The 21409-nt window shown below is 46.8% G+C and overlaps 2 protein-coding genes across 8 annotated transcripts; one reads left to right on the top strand and one right to left on the bottom strand.

Moving 5' to 3' along the window:
* Positions 1–1832: 1832 nt before the first annotated feature.
* Positions 1833–17425, top strand: LOC144952455 (uncharacterized). 7 transcript variants are annotated; one of them, XM_078882887.1, is made up of 9 exons: positions 1833–1961; positions 5343–5390; positions 6787–7291; positions 7524–7610; positions 7767–7811; positions 8392–8463; positions 8668–8754; positions 9919–9990; positions 11981–17425. In XM_078882887.1, exons 2-9 carry the CDS (start codon positions 5343–5345, stop codon positions 12676–12678), a joined length of 1614 nt encoding a protein of 537 aa, XP_078739013.1. In that variant the 5' UTR covers positions 1833–1961; the 3' UTR covers positions 12679–17425. The 7 variants fall into 7 exon arrangements, with proteins under 7 accessions (XP_078739013.1, XP_078739044.1, XP_078739022.1 ...); XM_078882918.1 differs by lacking the exon at positions 5343–5390; XM_078882896.1 differs by lacking the exon at positions 5343–5390 and having other exon boundaries at positions 6766–7291.
* On the bottom strand, positions 14653–20316 carry LOC144952894 (uncharacterized). Its single transcript, XM_078883374.1, has 4 exons — positions 20140–20316; positions 18049–18566; positions 15938–16024; positions 14653–15227 (listed from the first exon to the last, which is right to left on the bottom strand). The coding sequence occupies exons 2-4, from the start codon at positions 18563–18565 to the stop codon at positions 14653–14655; spliced, it is 1179 nt and encodes a 392-aa protein (XP_078739500.1). The 5' UTR covers position 18566; positions 20140–20316.
* Positions 20317–21409: the final 1093 nt, after the last annotated feature.

Below are 21409 nucleotides of genomic sequence, written 5' to 3'. Positions count from 1 at the left end.
GACAAACTAAACATAAAAAGCAGTTCTAAAGAGATTAGTTTTCAATCTTGATTATTTAAAAGTGCATAGCTCCAGTGGCTTCCTTATATCGGAAGGAAGAACGTTCCAGACTGCTGCAGAAGCGCATCTGAAAGCACGCGATACAGTGACCGTCTTTGTACGATAGTTTACCTGGCAGGGTTGAATATTTCTCTTAACATGTGAGAAAACACTGAAGTGTGGACAGTCGGCCTTTTGAGGAGCTGCAGCTCAAACGCAAGTATGGGCTCGATGAGCTGAACTCACGGAATGATCCAACAGGCTTGTGACACCTGCTGGGATGTGATACATGCCTTGGTTCTGCTGGGGTCGGGAGATTAGGGGAGCGGATCGGTGGGTGTGTGTAAAAATATTGCCTTATGACATCACTGCCATACTGAGTCAAATTAATTTTTGTTTTCAGGAGGGTCCTGCAATTGGGATTTTATTTTAAGGATGTTTTTTTTGCCAATCAATGACTTTTTTCATGTGGGAGGAAACTGGAGCACCCGGAGAAAACCCGCATGTGCAAGGGGGTAACACTATCCCTGTACAGACGAAAAACATGGTGATCGGTAGACTTGCTGTACCGCCTTCTCATGGAGAGCCACTACGGTATGGCACCTCGACGCCCACGTGAACATTTGTGCGACCCACCGACCCTCGCCTCCACAGTAACAAGGTTACGGGCACGCATCGCCACAACCACTCAGCATGTCAAGGCAATGAGCCTCTTACATTCAGGCTCTGGGTTCAACCACGAAGTGGGAATGCCGGTGCTTCGCTCCCAGATGCCGAAGTGTCAGTGATGAGCAGGGCGTGGAGCCACGGTGGCGAGATGTTAACTACCTCGCATGGTACGCAAGAGGTTGTGGGTTCGATCCCGACCCTAATGCCTGCTGTATATTTGGAGTTTGCGGTGTCTCTCCCCATGGTCGCGTCAATTTTTGTATCCGGGTCCGGTTTTTTCCCTACATAGAATCAACACCACGCATTTGGAGTATTTGTCTGCTAGACACTTACACATTCTATGCCACTTCGTTGAGCTATCGTTTGTGGCAGGTCGCTTCTGAAAAAAGAGCTGTGTAGCTAAGAGGGCCTTACCTGGTTAAATACAAAATTGTTTATCGTTTTAATAGTATCATTTAATTAACCCCCCTCCCATCCACCTTACAGCCCAGATCTGTCACCCTTACATTTTCACGGGGACAAACTAAACGAGTGACGGAGAAACGAATGCCATGAAAGATGCCATGCCACCCAATTATGCACAACCCTGCCAAGCCAGAAACATGCTCCCTGGACAGAAGCTTTCTTCTTCACCCTGCTGTCCGGATATGGAACTGCCTTCCTGAACACATCGGTGAAATCACCGATTCTAGTCTTCAAGGCCTGGGATATCTCTTAACTTTACACACCTTTGTAGCGACAGTCTTTGAGCTACAGTGAACTAATGATTATGCCGATTTAGATGTATTTAATGTCTGATATGGCTATTGTTCACAATTGCACTCACTACAAAAATGTGTCAGGCTTTCAAATGACGGGCACACACGGGATATCTCATAACTCTAGCACACGTCTTTGAGCTGCTGTGAACCAATGATTACGCGTATTAGATAGATATATTTAATGTCTGATATGGCTATTGTTGACAACTTGCAACCCAGTGACAAAAAAAAATATGCTCCATAGAAATGAATGGCGATTTTTTTAAATAAAATATGTGTGTAGGTCAAAAACGCCGCGGTCCCTAAACTCTCGAATCGGCTCGCCCCAGAAGCAGGCGCCACGTATCTCAGGCGCGCCTGCTCCGTGTGAACGAGTTACGGACATCCTTCGTACCACGCACACAAAAGTTGAAGATTCATTTATAAAGTAAATCAATTAAAGTAAGCGTTGACGTGGGAGCAGGTGTCGCATCATTGACGTACTTCTCGAGGGTGAGTGAAACGAAGTTTTCTAAAAGAAAAGTTATTCTCAAAGGCGAGTTTTTAGGGGTACAGTAATCCCTCGCCACTTCGCTGTTCAATTTCGCGGCCTCAGTGCATCGCGGATTTTTCAAAAATATTCATCGAAAAATAAAAATTCAAAAATACTGCCATATCGGCAGCCGTATTGCGGAAAGCAGCGTTGTTTCATCGTGATGCGCGAGAGAAACGGTTTCCCAGGATGCCAGACAAAGAGAGAAACTCTCTCAGAGGCTTTGTACATACTGTACCCACGGGCACTCAGACAAGGCACGTGATTGGTTCCCGGCGCGAGATCGACGAATGAGAGCACGAGTGGATGTATCCCGTGAGCTGATTGGCTGCGCATCATCGCATCCTCTCCCAGCTTCTTCCCTTGTTGTACAGTGATCCCTCGCCACTTCGCGGTTCAAGTTTCGCGGCCTCAGTGCATCGCGGATTTTTCGAACTGATTTAAAGGCCTCATTATACCTGTGCAGTAACACCATCATCATCATCATTCATCATCACATTCATCGAACTGCACAGGTCTGTCATCGTCGTCATTGTCATCGTCATCGTCGTCATTACTGGAGTCAAGTCTCAAGATATTACTGTCATTGGTGAGTGTAGAACACCATAATACGTATCGTATGAGAGAGAGAGAGAGTGAATGTATAATATTAAGGTTTTATAATTAAATAGATTTAAGTAAAATATATATATAAAGTATAAATATACATATTTTAAACATTCTGGTACCCACACACACATACGGAAATTCCAAGGGGGCCAATCCTACTTCGCGGATTTTCACCTATCGCGAGGGGTTCCGGTCCCCATTAACCGCGATAAACGAGGGATCACTGTATCTCACCACTCGTTCACGCTGTCAACTGTGTCTCGCGTATCTTAGTGTTGTGTTCGAAATTAACTTTTCGTTAAGCCCTTACAATGCCTCCTAAGCGCCGTGCCCCTGCGAAAGATTCCTCTAGTGAGCCCAAGAGGAAGAGGAAGATGATGACCATCAGTGAAAAGGTCAAACTTTTAGATATGTTAAAACAGGGCAGAAGTTATGCCGCGGTGGCACGCCATTATGGAGTGAATGAATCGACAGTGCGCTACATCAAAAAAGACGAAGCTGACATCCGCAAAACTGCTGCAATAAGCTTCAATAAAGAAGCGAAACGTGTGGTAACTCCGCGTAATAAGAGAATTGTGAAAATGGAAGCTGCATTAGCCTTGTGGGTTGCTGATTACAGGAAAAAAAACGTGAGTTTGGACACTAATATGATCAGGACAAAGGCCAAATCTCTCTATGATCAAACCTTGCCCGATGACGACGACAAAGGAGATGCTGAAGAAGCCGCTGAAGATGATCCTGACGAACTTCAAGCCAGTACTAGCTCTGCCACGAGTGATTCGCCTCCTCGAGGACGAGGCTTTACAGCCAGCAAAGGCTGGTTCGATAAATTTCAAAAGAGATACGGCCTCAAAAGCGTGCCTTTGTATGGTGAGGCTGCCTCTGCCGAGACCGATGCTGCTCGTCGTTACGTGGAGGATGAGTTTCCTAAGCTCATCAGTGATGACGGCTACCTCCCTGAGCAAGTTTTTAACATGGACGAGACAGGCCTCTTTTGGAAGAGGATGCCTTCTCGTACATTCCTCTTCAAGGATGAAGTGAAGAGGCCAGGCTTCAAGGCCCACAAGGACCGTGTCACTCTCATCATGTGTGGCAATGCTGCAGGCTTTATGCTTAAGCCAGGCCTTATTTTTAAGGCCAAAAATCCACGGGCCTTAAAAAACAAAAATAAGGCTCTGCTCCCCGTGTATTGGATGCATAACTCTAAGGCCTGGATAACGAAAGCCCTGACCCTCGAATGGTTCCTCCATTGCTTCATTCCCCAGGTGAAGCTGTATCTGGCTCAGAAGGGCCTCCCTTTTAAGGTCCTTCTCTTGATGGACTGTGCAGGAGGCCATGCAACAGACCTGCAATATGATGGGGTTCAGATCGAGTTTCTGCCCCCTAACACCACATCGCTAATTCAGCCGATGGATCAAGGTGTCATTCGTGCCTTTAAGGCACTCTACACTCGTTCCACGATGGAGGGCCTCATCGCGGCAGTTGACGACGAAGAAGGCTTCACCTTGAAAAAGTACTGGCGTAACTACAACATTGCGTCGTGCTTGACTAATATCCAGCAAGCATTGAAGGACATGAAAACTGAGACCATAAATTCTTGCTGGAAGAAATTATGGCCTAACGTGGTGCATGACTATGCAGGCTTCACTCCTGACGAAGTTCATCACTCGGCGGTGGAGAAGGCGGTGAGGCTGGCTCGCATCATCAGGGATGAAGGATTCGTCGACATGACGGAAGAAGACGTCAACGGCCTTATCGATGCCCACTCGGACCCACTGACAGATGAAGACCTCCTTGAGATGACGAAGTCTGCAAGTGAAGAAGAAAGCGAAGAAGAGCAAGATGAAGAAATTGAAGAGCGTGGCCTTACCCTGGAGAACCTGCAACAATTGTGCAACATGGCAAGGGCAATGCAACAATTTGCACAAGACATCGACGATAATATGGTTCGAGCTGTCGAGTTTAGCAACCGTGTTGATGGGGTTATGTCCTTGTACAAGGGCATTTTGCAGCAAAAGAAAAAACAACGACAGCAACTACCCATCACCATGTTCTTCTCCAAGGTAAAAACCCCAGTGAATAAAACCCCAGTGAATGAGAGAGAGAGAGAGTGAATGTATAATAAAAAGGTTTTATAATTAAATAGATTTAAGTAAAATATATATAAAGTGTAAATATACATATTTTAAACATTCTGGTACCCACACACACATATACGGAAATTCCTAGGGGGCCAATCCTACTTTGCGGATTTTCACCTATCGCGAGGGGTTCTGGTCCCCATTAACCACGATAAACGAGGGATCACTGTAGTGCGTACTTGCGTTGAACGCCTTCAAAGTACAGTCATACCTCGGTATACAACCGCTTTGGAATACATCGAATTTGGTATAAGTCGTGTTTTGACGAGAAAAACATTTCTTGGGATACGACATCTCGCTTGGGATACGACGTCTCGCTTGGGATACGACGTCTCGCTTGGGATACGACATCTCACTTGGGATACGACGTCTCGCTCGGGATACGATGTCTTGCTTGGGATACGACGCGCTTGCTAGAGCTTGTATGGGTCGGGATGAGTCACCGCGTACTGGATACGACTAAAACAAAGCTCCTCAGTCTGCCTGTGTAGATCTCGTTCAGTGCACAACCCTTTCTAGAACTCTCCCGTGAATTGTCACGTGTTTTTTGTGTCATTTTAACGTGAATTTTATTTTGCCAATTCATTCAAGATGGGCCCTAAGAAGGTTCGTGAGAAAAGCCAAGCTACAAAGAAAATGGTTAGGATCACTATTGACGTGAAAAAAGAGATCATAGAAAAGTATGAAAGGGGCATGCGCGTCACAGATCTCGCGGTGGCATACCGTATGCCGAGAACGACAATTTCGACGATTGTGAAAAAAAAAGAAGCCATCAAATCAGCGAACGTTGCAAAGGGGGTGAAATTTATATCAAAACAAAGATCACAGACATTAGAGAAAGTAGAAAAATTGTTATTAATATGGATAAACGAAAAACAGTTGCCCGGCGATAGTGTTTCAGAGGCTATAATTTGCGAGAAGGCTAAGATGTTGCATGCTGATCTTATAAAAGACATGCCAGGAACGAGTGAAGATGTTAGTGAAGTGTTTAAAGCCAGCCATGGCTGGTTTGATAATTTTAAGAAGAGGACTGGCATACATTGTGTCATGAGGCATGGGGAGGCGGCCAGTGTCAACAAAGACGATGCAAAGGAATTTGATACCGAGTTTGGGGAGTTTGTAGAGGCCGAGGGTTTTAGTGGAAGGGGACTCTCCTTCCCAAAAATAACATCTCCTCCCCTTCCTCACCACCATCCTCGTCGGCCATCAACTCCTCTCTGCAAGGTAAAGTGATGTTAAATTGTATTTTTATTTAGTTTTATTTATTTATGCATTTATTTTAATTTATGTATGCATTTTCGTAATAAGCAGTGTCTAAATTATTTTATACAACCCCGTTAATGTATAATATGCCGTATAAAATCAAATTTCTTATTCTCTGGAACGGATTATTTCCTTTCCCTTTATTTCTTATGGGAAAAATCCGTTTGGTATACGTCATTTTCGGTATGTTCTACCTTCTGGAACGAATTAACGACGTATACCGAGGTACCACTGTACAGTGGTGACACGTAGTCCTTGTGGTGAAGACATTCTCTGGTTTATGTTTTTGTTTGCACGTTCACCACAGGTACTGGTGTGCAGTTAATGCAGACACGGTTCCATGCGAACGTTTTCTGTTTGGTGTTTGAACATCTTCTTAACACCTGTTTTATTGCCAGAAAGGGTTAACCGTCTCGCGTGTGAATGAATTACCATTGTTAAAAAGTTGAAAACAGTACGTTGATATAAAGTCGTGGAGCACGGCATTTGAGTGAATTGTATGACGCAATGTATTGATTACTGTAAACCAAAGCAGGAGTTCCTCGTAAAGCCTGGCTCTGCCACTGGAACGTGGAATTACCATCGTTGGCTTTGGCCCACCATTAGAGATGAGCAACTCACCCCTATGTTCACTTGAGTAGCGAGACATTTATCCTTTGGTGAACCAAACTTATACAGCAGTGCCTTAATGCATCCATGCAACCACCCCATTTAGTTTACCATAAAGTATAAACAATTGACTTGGACACAGTCTCTCTTTGGATCCCACCAGGATATGGCGTGCGCGGTGGCCACCCCGGTGCTGGAGCCGAACGGGGACTTCCCGGCATGGCTGGAGGCGCAGGGCGTGAACACGGAGGTGGCCAGGGCCATGGACTCGGAGCTGGGCATCCGGGACTACGGGGTCCTGCGCGCCTGCGTCGGGGACGGCCTCGTGCGGGCCGAGCTGCTGGCCACGGCGCGCGACCGCCTGCCCTTCGGCTTCTACGCCGTGCTGCGGCAGGTGGTGAAAGCCCTGCGGGGTGCCGAGCCCCACGATGGCGCTGGGACGCCGTGCTGGGACGACGCCGCTGCCTCCTCTCCCGGCGACGTGACGCTGGGAGGCCTGGTGGAGGTCCTGCTCGCGCTGTTGAGTGGCTTGAGCCGGGAACTGCTGTTGTCCGTGCAGAGGTTGGATAACGGGGACTATCGGAAACGCCAAGTGGCTTCTTCCTTATCAGCAGCTCGTGTTGCTTCTGAAGATGAGCCAGCAGAAATGGATCAATTTGAACAAAATGGTAATGCAAAATTGTACCCTCTTTTCAGATTTGTTTTGCATCGTACAGTGCTTTTGATTATGTAATGTTACTTTACAAACTGTAAATGTAATTGATAATACTACGTCGTGCCCCTTGATAATCAGCCAATGATACAGCTGTAATTTATTATACGTTTTAGGGAAAAATGGAGTGGATTTATACATGTAAAATATTATTTATATGTTTCCGATGTGGTTTTGGAATGGTGCAGAGGAGTCGGAAGAAACCTTAATTCCAGCTTCGGATGACAACAACTCCACTATCACTGTGGACCAAATTAAAATGGAACCCCTTCAAGGTACAGTTTTTACTTGTTTTAACAATTGTAGCCAGCATTTCTTAGCTACGTTTTGTGCCAAAATTATTGTATCGTTTGTGTCTGGATGTTATTTAGGCCCATTGTTTTTTTAAGGCATGATTTCCAATTCTGTGACCCCTTTGCTGTTTCCTCAAGTACTGGAACAAGGATCAGGAGAGATGACTTTAAACGAGCTTCATGGTAAGTGCTGATTGCTGAGCTGGGAGCTGCTACTGTCCATGCAGAGGCTGGGACTTGGGGACGGCCAAGGGGTGTACACTGAGGGCTTCACCTGAAGCTGATCGGGATCGTGATGGAATGAAATCTGATATAAGTTTACGTGTTGAAAATGGTAACTTACTTTTGGACACAAGTCCATCAAACATTGATAATGAATGTGTCATCGTATTTAAGGTGGCCGTAGGGTTGCTACCTTTCCAGGCTTGACCCAGACGGTCTGGAAATCGGCATCTGTGTTTGGGTGGGAGGAATTAATTTGTAGCGAGATCAGGTATATTGCTGAACTTCATCGCATATACTGCACGGTTATGGTAGATCTAGGTTGTCTGAGAAATGCATCTGGGATTGTTCTGTGGAAAAGGTAGCCACCCTACCTAGGTGGCTGACTAGGTCAGCAGTCAGAATCTTCACCACTGGTTACAGGTACTAGATGGACTGTTGCATTGTGGGACTAATAAGGATGGCCTTCATTCAGCAGCAGACAGATCATGGCTTATGATGACGATATCAGCATTGATGACAGCTGTGTTTTTCATTTCAGACAAAATGGGAGTGACCTCGGCTTCAGTCGCAGACGACTCGATGGTGCAGATAAAAACGGAGGCCCCAGAAGGTAAATGTCCACATACATTCATCACAAATGGGCATTCACACATTAACAGTAGACTTGGAAGTAGCCAATCAAGCATGTTATTATGGTACTCCAGTGACATTTGTTGTTTTAACAATTGTAGCCGGCATTTCTTAGCTACATTCTGTGCCAAAATTATTGTATCGTTTGTGTCTGGATATTATTTAGGCCCATTGTTTTTTTCAGGTATGATTTCCAATTATGTAACCCCTTTGCTGTTTCCTCAAGCACTGGAGCAAGGATCAGGAGAGATGACTTTAAACGAGATTCATGGTAAGTGCTGATTGCTGAGCTGGGAGCTGCTGCTGTCCATGCAGATGTAGGGGTGTTACGGGAGGGAAACGGACAAGCACACAGGGGTGCCCACGTCCGCAAATGGTTACCATCCTGGGGGGCTGTGGGGGGATGCTGGGATCCCACACAGCCCCACCCCTCGGTGGCAAATTGGTATAAAAGGCGGGGAGTGAGAGGGCTCGTGGTCCAGTGTTGGGGAGCTAACGAGTGAAGAACCAGTGAAGACAGAAGACCTGCAGATAGGCCCTGGAAATCCTCTGACTCGCCGTCCTTCTCAGGACCGAGCAGCGCAAGCCAGTGGCGCGGCCCCAGAGCCTCAGAGCCGATGTTCTTCTAAGAGCCGAGTCTGTCTGGCTGGGTGTCGTGACCTGTGCCTTGACCAGGGCCGGGTCTCAGATAGCCTCCCTTATCACCCTTACCGGAGGACCTGGGAGCTGACCAGTTAGGCAGATAGCCTAAGGGTGTGTCCCAGTCCAGTACGGGTGAAGGGGCCGTTACCCCTTCAAGTGTTGTATACGTTGGCCTGTGCCGAGTGTAAAGTTATAATAAATAGTGTGCCTCGACTACACCGTCTCTGTCACTTGTGAACCCACTACACAGAGGCTGGGACTTGGGGACGGCCAAGGGGTGTGCACTGAGGGCTTCACATCTGAAGCTGATTGGGATCGTGATGGAATGAAATCTGATATAAGTTTACGTGTTGAAAATGGTAACTTACTCTTGGACACAAGTCCATCAAACATGGATAATGAATGTGTCATCGTATTCAAGGTGCCCGTAGGGTTGCGACCTTTCCAGGCTTGACTCAGACGGTCTGGAAATCGGCATCTGTGTTTGGGTGGGAGGAATTAATTTGTAGCGAGATCAGGTATATTGCTGAACTTCATCGCGTATACTGCACGGTTTTGATAGATCTATGTTGACTGAGGAATGCATCTGGGATTGGTCTGTAGAAAAGGTAGCCACCCTATTGAGGTGGCTGACTAGGACAGCAGTCAGAATCTTCACCACTGGTTACAGGTACTAGATGGACTGCTGCATTGTGGGACTAGTAAGGATGGCCTTCATCCAGCAGCATATAGATCATGGCTTATGATGAAGATATCAGCATTGATGACAGCTGTGTTTTTCATTTTATTTCAGACAAAATGGAAGTGACCTCGGCTTCAGTCGCAGACGACTCGATGGTGCAGATAAAAACGGAGGCCCCAGAAGGTAAAGTGTCCACATACATTCATCACAAATGGGCATTCACACATTAACAGTAGACTTGGAACTAGCAGATCAAGCACGTTATTATGATACTCCAGTGACATCACTGTGTAATGTGTTGCTAGAACGCTATAATGGTTAAGCCTTTTTTTGCCTCTTTAATGAAGCTTTAAACTTGGACCATAGTCAATCCTAGGCACGTAGCTTCTGGGACAATAGCAAAACTGGAACATTATTAAAAAGTTGGCAAATAAAGAGGTGGCCAAGTGGCCTTTAAAGGTCAGTACTAACCTGGCACAGTTGGGAACCTGAGTTTAAATACAGGCAGCTTGCCTGTAATTAAACCGGTTTCTTAAGTGTAGTGAATTGAAAGGCTCAGCTTGGTCACCGATGATTGCACACTCAATAAAAACATTACACCAAACATAGTTCTGCACATGTTCTCAGTAGGAGGGTCTGTGAACAATTTGGTGACTTAAAGGGTACCATTGAGGTATCTGTTCAAGTGACTCATTATCAGCAGAGGGCAGTGCAGAAACATCCATTGTATGGTCCTGTACAGTGCTCCAACGTCTGTGCTCACTACCTTCAACTTGCACTTACCAGCGTGGCAAAGTACGGCCAAATAGCTCCCACGTCTCGCACGTATGGGCACGGTATAGGTAGGCAGTGATCAAGGCAGTGGATCGACAAAGGGTTGTAATCCACGTGTACCTAATCTGACTTATGTTCACCTAAATTCACACTGATGATTAGATTGATCGGTGGTTGCCGTTTTACGATTGCCATGGCCACTGTTCCTTTCAAGCAGAAGAGGCATTGGTGTCAACGCACTGAGACGTACATTGGAGCGACCGTGCCAAGTGCGAGGAGACGGGGGCCAGGGACTCTGTGGCCATTCCTGCCCTAGAGCAGCAGCTAGGTGAAGAGCGATGGGGAGGGAAGATGGGGGCGAGAGGGGAAAGTGAGAGGAAGTCAAATTGAATAATAATTTCATTTATATAGCGCCAAAATTTGTAAGATTGTAATGGTGCATGCAGATTAATTCGTTTGAACTCTTGAGATTAATCAAGAGTCGCGATGGACTGTCCACTCAAAAGCGGTAACCCCAAGCCTAATTTGAGTTCCGGACGGGGCATATATGAAACTCCACTCAGCTGTGAAGGCATTAGTTTTCATCACTTCCATTGATGGCATGGCAGATGAATACAGCACACAAGGAATACAAACCTTTAGCCTGTCAACTGAGGTATGATGGTTTTCTGGATGAGCTGATTTTGTAAGTCAGAAGTGGCAGTTTATAGTCTGCAAATGTAACTGTTTCCAAATATATTGAGTTAACGTCTTGTAATTGTATATTATTTGCATAAATCTAAAATTATTCCTTGCACACGTGATTTGACACATGCTTCGTAAGTATAAAGATCAATCTAAATAAATTGTTCCATTAATTGTCTTTTTACGGTCTCAATTGTAAATCTCCATTAGATCAAAAAGCATAGTTTCTTTGACACATGATTTTAAATGGATTTCGTGAGTGCAAAAATCTATTTTTAATCAATGAATTGATGCATTGTGACATGCCTCGGGCAGAACGAGGGTGGACGATGATGTGGAGAAAGGCGTGGATCAGGATTTGTGCTTGAAAGCGCATTGGTGCCTCATCCTTATAGTGTCTTGAGATCCGATCATATTGAGATGCTTTACAAACCAATTTTTTGTACTCTGAAGTGAGACTTGTGGAAGCTTATGATGCATTCATTTTTTTTGCTTTTTTATATCTCCCTTGTATTCCTTTTTGCCAGTCGACTCATGTCAGACAGGAACATAAAATAGAGTACGATCCAAGATTGATAATTGTACTAGGAACCGCATCATTATCGATGTGTTATATAGCATTTCATAGTTACACAGCAAGTGGCGATCCTTTGTTTATCTGCCACTTTACAATAATTTGGATTTTTCTGATGTACAAACACGATCTTCTTCTCAGACGAGGAGACTGTTGAACCCTCTTCGGGTTTCATCATCCGTCTCGTGATGCCGATGCAAGTCGACAGTCAAGTCGTAACCTCATCATCCCCACACGACGGAACCACACAAGGTCTGTCTGCTGGTAGCCACGTTTCCAGGACAGTTCCGTCAACGACAGCAACGATAACACCGCCGCCGCCACCGGTAATAACGGCGGTAACAACAATGACCGGCAACGGCACTCATATTGACCGCTGCTTTGCGGAAATGAAACCAGATATGCAAGAGCAGGTCGCTCAGCCCAGAGCTTCGATCATCGCACAACAGCCAGCCGCGTCCACCAGAGGCAACAAGCTGTACTTCTGCAACCTGTGCGGCCAGGGTTTCACACAGAACGCCATGCTCAATATCCACCTGCGCAAGCACACGTGCGAAAAGCTCTACATATGCGCCATGTGCGGCCGAGGTTTTTCCAGCAGCACCAACCTGAACATCCACGAGCGGACCCACACAGGCGAGAAACCATACCGCTGCGGTGTGTGTGGACAGGCGTTCACGCAGCCCAACAGCCTCAAACGACATCAGCGCATGCATACCGGCGAGAAGCCATACCGCTGCGGAGTGTGCGGCCAGGCATTCACGAGCAAGCCCAACATGATATACCATCAAGGCAAGCACCTGAGCCAGACACCACCACAACCTCTGCCACCGCAGTGATGCATGGTTGTGCATTGTGCTGATGCGTACCTTCAAACACGAAATGGGTTGTGTGTGACCTACGGTATTAATACTGAGACAGGGATTTCCATCACTACCAGGGGTGCTGCCCTATGCAAACTTTCCTTGGTTATCACCTCTACCTCCCTGTTCTATTTTCCAATTTAATCTGCTGTTGGTAAATTCATCAAGATGTGATTGCATTTAGATACTATGTAAATTGAAATCGTCATTTGCACTGCCTTTTTGGAAATGGCTGTGGTGGCGTGCATATAGTCAAAATATATTAATGAAATCATGTTTGGACATTGCAAAAACTGGATTTTTTTTCAGAAAGTTGAAAAAAAGCTATTTTTCTACATACCATGTTTCCTAGGATTTAGGGTATAGGAGTAAATGTCAGGGACAAGTTTTCTAATCGATTAAGTTATTTATTGGACAATTTTATAGCATGAGTTATGTGCGACTGGTTTTGTCAAATTATAAATCGTTGTTACAAACGTTTACAAGGAAAGTCACACATTGCTTCTCCCTAGATTATCTTTCAACCCACTTTCTTTGGCCAATGGTTTGGAAAAAAATCCCTTCATAAAAAAATCATTAATGGTTGCTGTTATCCTGAACTACAGTAATTTACGTAGTTTGCAACCCTTTGTAAATCAATTGCTGAATTAAGGCTTCCCCACACTGTATCAGGCAGGTTAGGTTAGCGTAGGAGGTGAAGGTCCCAGGACTGCTTCAGTTATCACACGCCACTAATGTTGGCCACGGCCGAGGATCGGAATTCGGGTCGCCAAGTTTAAAACACAAACACTGCATCATCTATTCCTCCAACCAGCAGGGCCAAATACAAGATAACCTGCCTTTGCCACCACACTTCTACTTTTGGTTGTCCACCATATCTTCACTCCAGTCACCCTATACTACAGCTCCACAGTAGAACTCCCCACAGTGCCACTCAAAACCTCCTCTCTATACCAAGGATGAGGGCCGTCGCTGCCAGGCATCGTTTCTCCGTGGCAGCCCCCGCCGTCTGAAATGCCATCTCCGCTACACATTCGCAGCACATGTACTGGTTAGAAATTGCCTGGCTTTAGTCACATGTAGCTTGGCTCCGCGCCTCAGTCACTCATGTCTGTAAAATATTTTGCGCAGTACAAATTTGGTTATTTATTCATTTATTTCAATTCCAATAGTAACAATTTTAATGATTACAACGATTTGCCATGATTCTGTTGCACTTTACATTACATTACCATTATTCTGATCTCAACAGCAAATATTTTACAATTGTCATAAGTTAGAAAAAAATTAAATTCGTCAACCAGATTCTACACTTAAAAAAAAATCCACATTGGATTAAAATAAAATGCAACCAAAAGTTAATTTTGAGGCATTCCAAGGCTTTGTTTGGAACTGAGCTTTATTAGACACTAAGGTGTCACTGCTGTACCATTTAACAAATCTTCATCAAGGCAACTTCATGCTGGGAGCATGAGCACCATTCACAGATTTTGTACGAATTTGCCTCGACTGCCAAGTGAATTGCTTTCATTTCAACTGGCATTGTCCTGTTAACTGCCCCTGTTACTGATAGTCTTGGGCTGGTTATCCTTTTAACAGAGCTGCTTTGCTCAGTGGGCCTTGCCAGCAGAAATAAAGTCTGACAGCCAGAAAAAAGCCCTGATTCACATTTTTATGCCTGGCTGTGGTTTAGTTGTGTCAAAGCAGAATGCTAGTCCACCAGATAAACATGCCCCCCCTGCTGACATGCATCACATGATTGTACTCCCTTTTACTGGTATCAATGAGTGTGGCTGTAGTACAACGCAGGGTTATCAATAAGAAAATTACATCTGTACAGCAGGGAGGCCCGTGTCTCTGTCAATCTTTCTCCGCGCATTTCACGGGACACTGCGCACGAACCCACTACATGCACACCTGTCTACCACACCATTGTGCCAAGAGGTGGCATCACTGTGGCAGCGCCATTCCCTCGTGCTTGCTTCGATGGTACTTCATGTTGCGCTTGTTCGTGAAGGCCTGTCCACATACATCACAGTGATAGGGCTTCTCACCCGTGTGCGTGCGCTGGTGCCGCTTGAGGCTGCTGAGATGTGAGAAGGTCTGCGCGCATATACTGCAGCAATACGGCTTCTCAACCATGTGTGTCCGCTCGTGGACATTCAGGCTGCTACTGTTTGAGAAGCACCTGCCGCATGTGATGCAGCGGAATGGCCTCGTGGCCATGTGTGTGCGCAGGTGCACGTTGAGGTGGGCTTCCGATGTGAAGGTTTGTACGCACATCTTGCAAGAGTAGGGCCTCTCCTCACCCCACTGAATGACCCCCTGACCACCACCACCGCCACCATCAAGAGGGTGGTACTGGGGGATTGGCATCATTGGAGGCCCCACGGTTTGCCGGCCTATGCCCGCCCATACCTCCTCACCAGCCTCCGTCATCTGCAGCGATGTGTGAGAGATGCAGCCCATGGTCGTGTTCATGGACTGGAAGCCAAGATCTGAAGGTCGTCCATTTATGTACATGTCTGCGTTTATCATGAGGGAGATACACATTGAACAAAGTTATTTTTTTTTACTTTATGAAATTTAAGGCAGCAGATGATAAGCATGTGCCGATGCGTCTCCGATGGTGTTACGAGCTGCATTAAAAGCGCGTCATTCCAAGTAGCCTCAGGCCATGACTCCTTGTAAAAAAGGTGTCAGTTTTGTTGCCAGATAAAAGGGTAAAAAATAATTATCATATTTTGCTACTGGCAAATGAGGTTCCAATGGTGTAAATGCTTACCCCGAGCTCTCATACTTTGATGGTGCATTGTCCTTGAGTTGTGCGCCTTTTGGCGTCATCTGGTCCAACACCACGTGAGACTAGGCTCTAAAGAAAGCTGTCTCGGGTGTGGACCAATCAATTTCAAGGACAGTGCATACATTATCAGCTATGTTTTTTGTTTGCATTCCGACTGCAGGTATTGTGGTCAATGCAAACATGACTCCTTGTAAAAAAGGTGTCAGTTTTGTTGCCAAATAAAATGGTAAAAAAACAATTATCAGATTTCAGAAATGTTTATGCGACATCTTCCACATGGCAATGTACTGCTCACACTGCCTGTGTTCCAAATATAAAAAAAAAATATCGAATGTTGCCAGTGAGAATAATTGGAGTATAACCTGGGATAAAAGTGAAGATTTTTTTTTTACTTTTTATAAAAATCTATATTTCAAATGGATTGTTTCTTACCATCTTGGTCTTCCAATTTTATTTTGTGCAACGGCTTGTTTCGACTGGAGTCTTCGGAAACCAAAGTTGCAACTTCTCCCGTGTATTCTGCACAGAGCCACATGTTCATAAATGGTTATTTGACGAAATACACAATAATTTGGCATTCTCTCCTCAATGTCGACTGAGATACATTGCACATTAAAAGCATTTTTTCCACTTGGAAATGTGTATGATGACCGAATTATTAAATACAGATATTGTGCAACTGTCGGTTACCTTTATTTTACCAAGTGAGAACCCACGAAGACTGCAATTATTATTTACAAGGGAAACGTGAGAAACAAAATACTTTTAAGCACTGAGCCAGTTAGTTTGTATACATATGTGAATTGTGTTATGCATGTACATATTGTAGCATACGTGTAGTGTTGTGGCTTTTTTGTATAGAAGGCTCCGCGCGCCTCGAGCTGTAGACAATTATGTTCAGGAAATATTGGGAGCATTATAAATTGCATTATTATTGTTCTAAAACAAGGTCAATAAGGTCATGCAGGAGGTTCTTGGGACAAGAGCTGGATTGATAGCTGAGTAGTTATGATTACAGTATATTATCCCCCCCTCCACTCCCGCATCCCTCTTGCTATAGGCATTGTCTATGGTGCCACCCCATTCAAGTCATGATCAACTGCATTGACTGGAGGTGGATATATGTTACTGGACTTTATAATTTTTTTTAACTAAGTAAGAACTCAAAAGACCAGGAGAGTCATTTGCAAGATTGACATCTGAATCAGAATCTTTAGACTGGAGGAATCTGATGAGCTATGCAGCTCATTTTTCACAGATGTACAGCACAGCTGCAGACGTGGCTGTGAACCGTGACCACCAGAGATGCTCCTACATTGTGGTAATCGGCAAGACTTGAAACCACAGCATATGGCCATGATGCAAAGCTTACTTGGACCAGAAGACAGACAAATTAAAAAGCAGAGATGAGGCATCTTCAGGTAAAAAAAACTTCGGTTGCTTGGCTGGGCTCCTGATCTGTGTTTTGAGAGAGAGTGGTGGTAGATGCACCTCGACTCGTCGCAAGTGCCGTGGTGACGTTACCACCACTTAGTGGTGAATGGCAGCTGCCATTGTGAGTGGTAGATGCAAATACATCACTTCCCACGAGTGTTTAACTATTTGTATTGGCTAAGTTGTCGCTTGGAGTGTTGCGACCTGCTGTCATGGACTGTCATACCTGATGGCAAGATGACACCATGACGATAACGTGTGTAATATACCATGTTTGTGTATAGTGTATTGTGACGATATAATAATTTGTTTAATCGTGTTGAAGGTGTGTCGCAAAGTGCAGTGAATGGGCCGAGACTGTCAAACTCGCCACGTGAGGATCATAGGTTATGAAATGACAGGTTGTTAGCTCTCATATAAACCCATGTCTCCATATTAAAAACAAGAATTTTAGTCTCAATGGGCTCTAATTTTGTTATATATATATAAATAAAGAACATTTACATATTGGTGTATGTGTGTACTTGAATTTGTGAGTGTGGCCATCCCATCATGAAGTTGTCCTTTAACCTGGCAAAGGGTGAAGCTGGGGCTGGAATCTACATCTGGGATCTGGACTGTAAACTCATCTGACCGCTCCATTTTCTTGGGTTCCAAATGCCTTATGGAATAACTGTGCACAATGCATTTGATTTGCTATTTGCATGGCACTATGCCCTAGTATATAAAATATAGGGCTGTAAATCATGTGCTACAAGACCTGCAACTTACTCAGCTGGTGAGATCTGTCGGGGCAGCAAGTGGACTCTGGACTCATATCTGTAAAATGTTGAAGATCATTCGTTTGTACTCATGGGTTTTTTTTGGGCACTCCAATTTCTTTCCACTTTACGAAAGAACTGGCCAAACGTGAACAAGAAGGACTCAGTGAGGCTTTCCCATGTACATTAAATTAGTATTAAAGGTAGATTGGTCCCTACCATAGTGTAAAAAGTATCTACTCGGACAAAATTAGTCTCTACGTGACCTCTGCATAAGATTACTAAGTGGTCTCATCTCTGTCTAACAGTCATCACACATATAATCCCATGAGGATTTTAGGGCATTACCTCTTTTCAGCAGGTGCTCACTGTGTATGGATAATTCATTCCTCTCCTCTGAGGGCAGCTCTTTATTGACTGCCAGGTCCTTGTATTCAACATCCGCTGTAGGTGGAGTGCAGTCAGCAACGCAAATTTCAGGGTTCTCCATGGCTCCCAGCCTCTGCACAGATAGCAGCAGCTCTCGGCTCAAGCCGCTGAACAGCGCGTGTAGCACGTCCACCAGGCCTCCCAGCGTCACGTCATCAGGAGAGGAAGCGGAGTCGTGGGGCTCGGCGCCCTGCAGGGCCTTCACCACCTGCCGTAGCACGGCATAGAAGCCGAAGGGGAGGCGGTCGCGTGCCGTGGCCAACAGCTCGGCCCGCACGAGGTCGTCCCTGACGCAGGCGCGCAGGACCCCGTAGTCCCGGATGCCCAGCTCCGAGTTCATGGCCTGGGCCACCTCCTCATTTACGCCCTGCGCCTCCAGCCATGCTGGGAAGTCACTGCTCGGCTCCAGCACCGCGGTGGTCACTGTGTACGCCATTCTGATGGGATGTAGTGGGCAGTTCCAACAAGAAAATACATGTAATGCCTCGGGTAATTATTTATTTTAAGCATCCCGTTTGGGAAATGCCATGAGATTCCAGATTTTGTTTAAGTGACCAACTGACTCTGGTTTTAGGCCAGTCTGTGCTGTAATCGAGCGAATTAGAGTTGGGACTATCGACCGACTACTTGACTATATTTTCATCTACTACGTTTTTGTAGTCAATTACTTAGGCACGTTTAACAATGGCAGCTGCCCCCACATTCTGCCTTCCGAAGGCAGAATACAAGCCAAATCCAGTGTTGCACGGCTCGCGATGCCAAGCCAACACACGTGGGAGTAGAGGGGGAGATTTTTACCCCAATTGCTATGTAATTATTCGGATGATCAAACCTAAATCAGTAATGAATCCTCCAAAATAACCCAGCCGATTCTCAGCTATAGACTGAATTGGCGTGAGCTGTGGATACGATTGTCTGGGTTACAATGATTTGGGGATGCTGGAAATGTAAATCTACGCTTGGTTAGAATCGACTCAATCTTTGTGAGTCACGAATGTGTGATGGGGAACCAATTAGGGGGAGGCGAGGCAATAAAGTGATTGGGATGTGGATGTTAGATTACACTATTTAAGGGAAGTGAACGAGTTGAGATCCTATCTTAATCTGGCTTTCTAGCTTCTGCCTGATCCCGCTGCTGCTTCACAGTAGATAAGCAACATCAAAAAAATCATCTGCCCTAACAGTATCTGGCCTTGGTCGCTGGACTCTTTGTCTTTACCAGTGTTCTTCACGAATTTTCAGAGGTGGTGGGGAGGGCACTTTCGCCTATAAGACATCAGTGTGAGGCTCGCCGCACATGTGAAACCATTGTCACCCCACCCCCTCGTCTGGTATAAATAAGGTAGAGTTGCAAGCCCTGCAATTGCCCTTGCTCACGCCGCTGCTGGCAGAAGGGCTTTAATTCTACGCTGGCGCAGGCGATTTCTGAAGAGGTCAGAATCTGAATTATGTATTCAAATCGTCGGAATCCGATAAGCTTACAGAGATATTTTTCACGGATGTCCAGTAAGGTGGTTGACCCCACCACACACGACCTGTCCCAATGAACCGTAGCTTGCGGCGTGGGTCCCCATTCATACTGCAATGCTGGGTGGCCAGAGGTGGTGTGGGGGATGGGGATGAATGTGGTTCGGAAAGGTAAACCTCTTATTCCAATAGCCGCAAGCCTGGGTGTTCGAACCTTGATTGGCAAGTTCGGTGACCTTTAACCTATAAGGATGAATTCAGCATCACACGACGTCAAATTACACCGTCGACCAGCGATCACTTTACGGTTATATTGTCAATGAAGTCCAGTAAAGTGTAAGACAATGGGTTTTTTGATCGCACCGTCCCCTCTGCCGCCCACCACCTAGCCCCGACGTCACCAAAGCGCTACTATCCCAGGCTCGAACCTGTCTGGCTTCAGGTGCCATCATTCCAACGGCAAAATGAATTAAGCCGAGTAAATATGTTAACGGGGGTTTTAAAAGAATATAAAATCAGATGCAAGTGAAAAAAATCGCTTACCTCGTAGAATGTCTTTTTTGGGGTTAAAAAAAAAATTGGTATAAATATTTGTTGTTGTTGCTGCTGCTGCTGCGGTAGCTTCCAACGCAATAGAATAAATCCCTAAAAGGAACCCCCCAAAGCCTTTAGGGCTCTGCGGAGAATCCTCGGCCTCCTCGTCTCGTGAACAGAGACGACGGCTCGGACTGCAATTGGTGGACTGAGGGCGTGACGTCATCGTGACGCGTGCGAAGAGCGGCGCCACCTTGCCTGGGGGTTGGTTGGAGGTTGGTGGGGGGAGGGGTGGAGGGGTTTTGGGGGGTTAAGGCGGGGGGGAGGTTGGAGGGGGCGGATGGAGACGGGGGGCGGAGAGGGATGGAGGCGGGGGGGGATGGAGGCGGGGGGGGATGGAGGCGGGGGGGGATGGAGGCGGTGGGGGGGTGGAGGCGGTGGGGGGGTGGAGGGGGGGGGGTGGAGGCGGTGGGGGGGGGCGGTGGGGGGGGGCGGAGGGGGGGGGCGGAGGGGGGGGGTGGAGGCAGTGGGGGGGTGGAGGCGGGGGGGGGTGGAGGCGGTGGGGGGATGGAGGGGGAGGGGCGGAGGGGAGGCGGAGGGGGGGCGGAGGGGGGGTGGAGGCGGCGGGGGGGATGGAGGCGGGGGGGGTGGAGGCGGTGGGGGGATGGAGGGGCGGAGGGGAGGCGGAGGGGGAATGGAGGCGGAGGGGGGGGATGGAGGCGGAGGGGGAGATGGAAGCGGGGGGGGGCTGGAGGCGGAAGGGTGGGGGGTGTGGGCTGAGGGGGTGGGGGATGGGGGCGAAGGGGGGGGATGGGGGCGGAGGGGGGGGGGCGGAGGGGGGGATGGGGGCGGCGGGGGGGGGATGGGGGCGGCGGGGGGGGGGGATGGGGGCGGGAGGGGGGGATGGAGGCGGAGGGGTGAGGGTGGGGGGTGGAGGGGGTTTAAGGCGGGGGGGATAGAGGCGGGGGAGGATGAAGGCGAGGGGGGTGATGGAGGCGGGGGGGGTGATGGAGGCGGAGGGAGGATGGAGGCGGGGAAGGTGATGGAGGCGGAGGGGGATGGAGGCGGGGGGATGGAGGCGAGGGGGGGGGGCAAGATGAACAGTTGAATTTATGTGCCATTAAAAAGGGCCATTGTCCGAAACGTCACCTATTATATCTTTTTCCACAGTATTATTTACCAATGTGTTAATTGTGCTTGTGGGTTCGATCCCAACCCTCACACCTGCTGTAGATTTGGAGTTTGCATCTCTCTCTCCCTGTGATCGCATGGATTTTTC

The sequence above is a fragment of the Lampetra fluviatilis genome, chromosome 3 (assembly GCF_964198595.1).
Source record: "Lampetra fluviatilis chromosome 3, kcLamFluv1.1, whole genome shotgun sequence".
In the NCBI taxonomy this organism is placed as follows: Eukaryota; Metazoa; Chordata; class Hyperoartia; order Petromyzontiformes; family Petromyzontidae; genus Lampetra; species Lampetra fluviatilis.
Note: the sequence above shows the minus strand (reverse complement) of the source record. Positions and strands in the feature narration are given on the sequence as shown.

Coding starts and splice junctions, on each gene's coding strand:
- LOC144952455 (XM_078882864.1), top strand. CDS start 2,922: ATGCCTCCTAAGCGCCGTGCCCCTGCGAAAGATTCCTCTAGTGAGCCC. Junction 7,812..8,391: donor GACTTTAAACGAGCTTCATG/GTAAGTGCTGAT, acceptor TTTTCATTTCAG/ACAAAATGGGAGTGACCTCG. Junction 8,755..9,918: donor GACTTTAAACGAGATTCATG/GTAAGTGCTGAT, acceptor ATTTTATTTCAG/ACAAAATGGAAGTGACCTCG.
- LOC144952894 (XM_078883374.1), bottom strand. CDS start 18,565: ATGGCGTACACAGTGACCACCGCGGTGCTGGAGCCGAGCAGTGACTTC. Junction 16,025..18,048: donor TGAGCACCTGCTGAAAAGAG/GTAATGCCCTAA, acceptor GGCTCTGTGCAG/AATACACGGGAGAAGTTGCA. Junction 15,228..15,937: donor AAAATTGGAAGACCAAGATG/GTAAGAAACAAT, acceptor TGATAAACGCAG/ACATGTACATAAATGGACGA.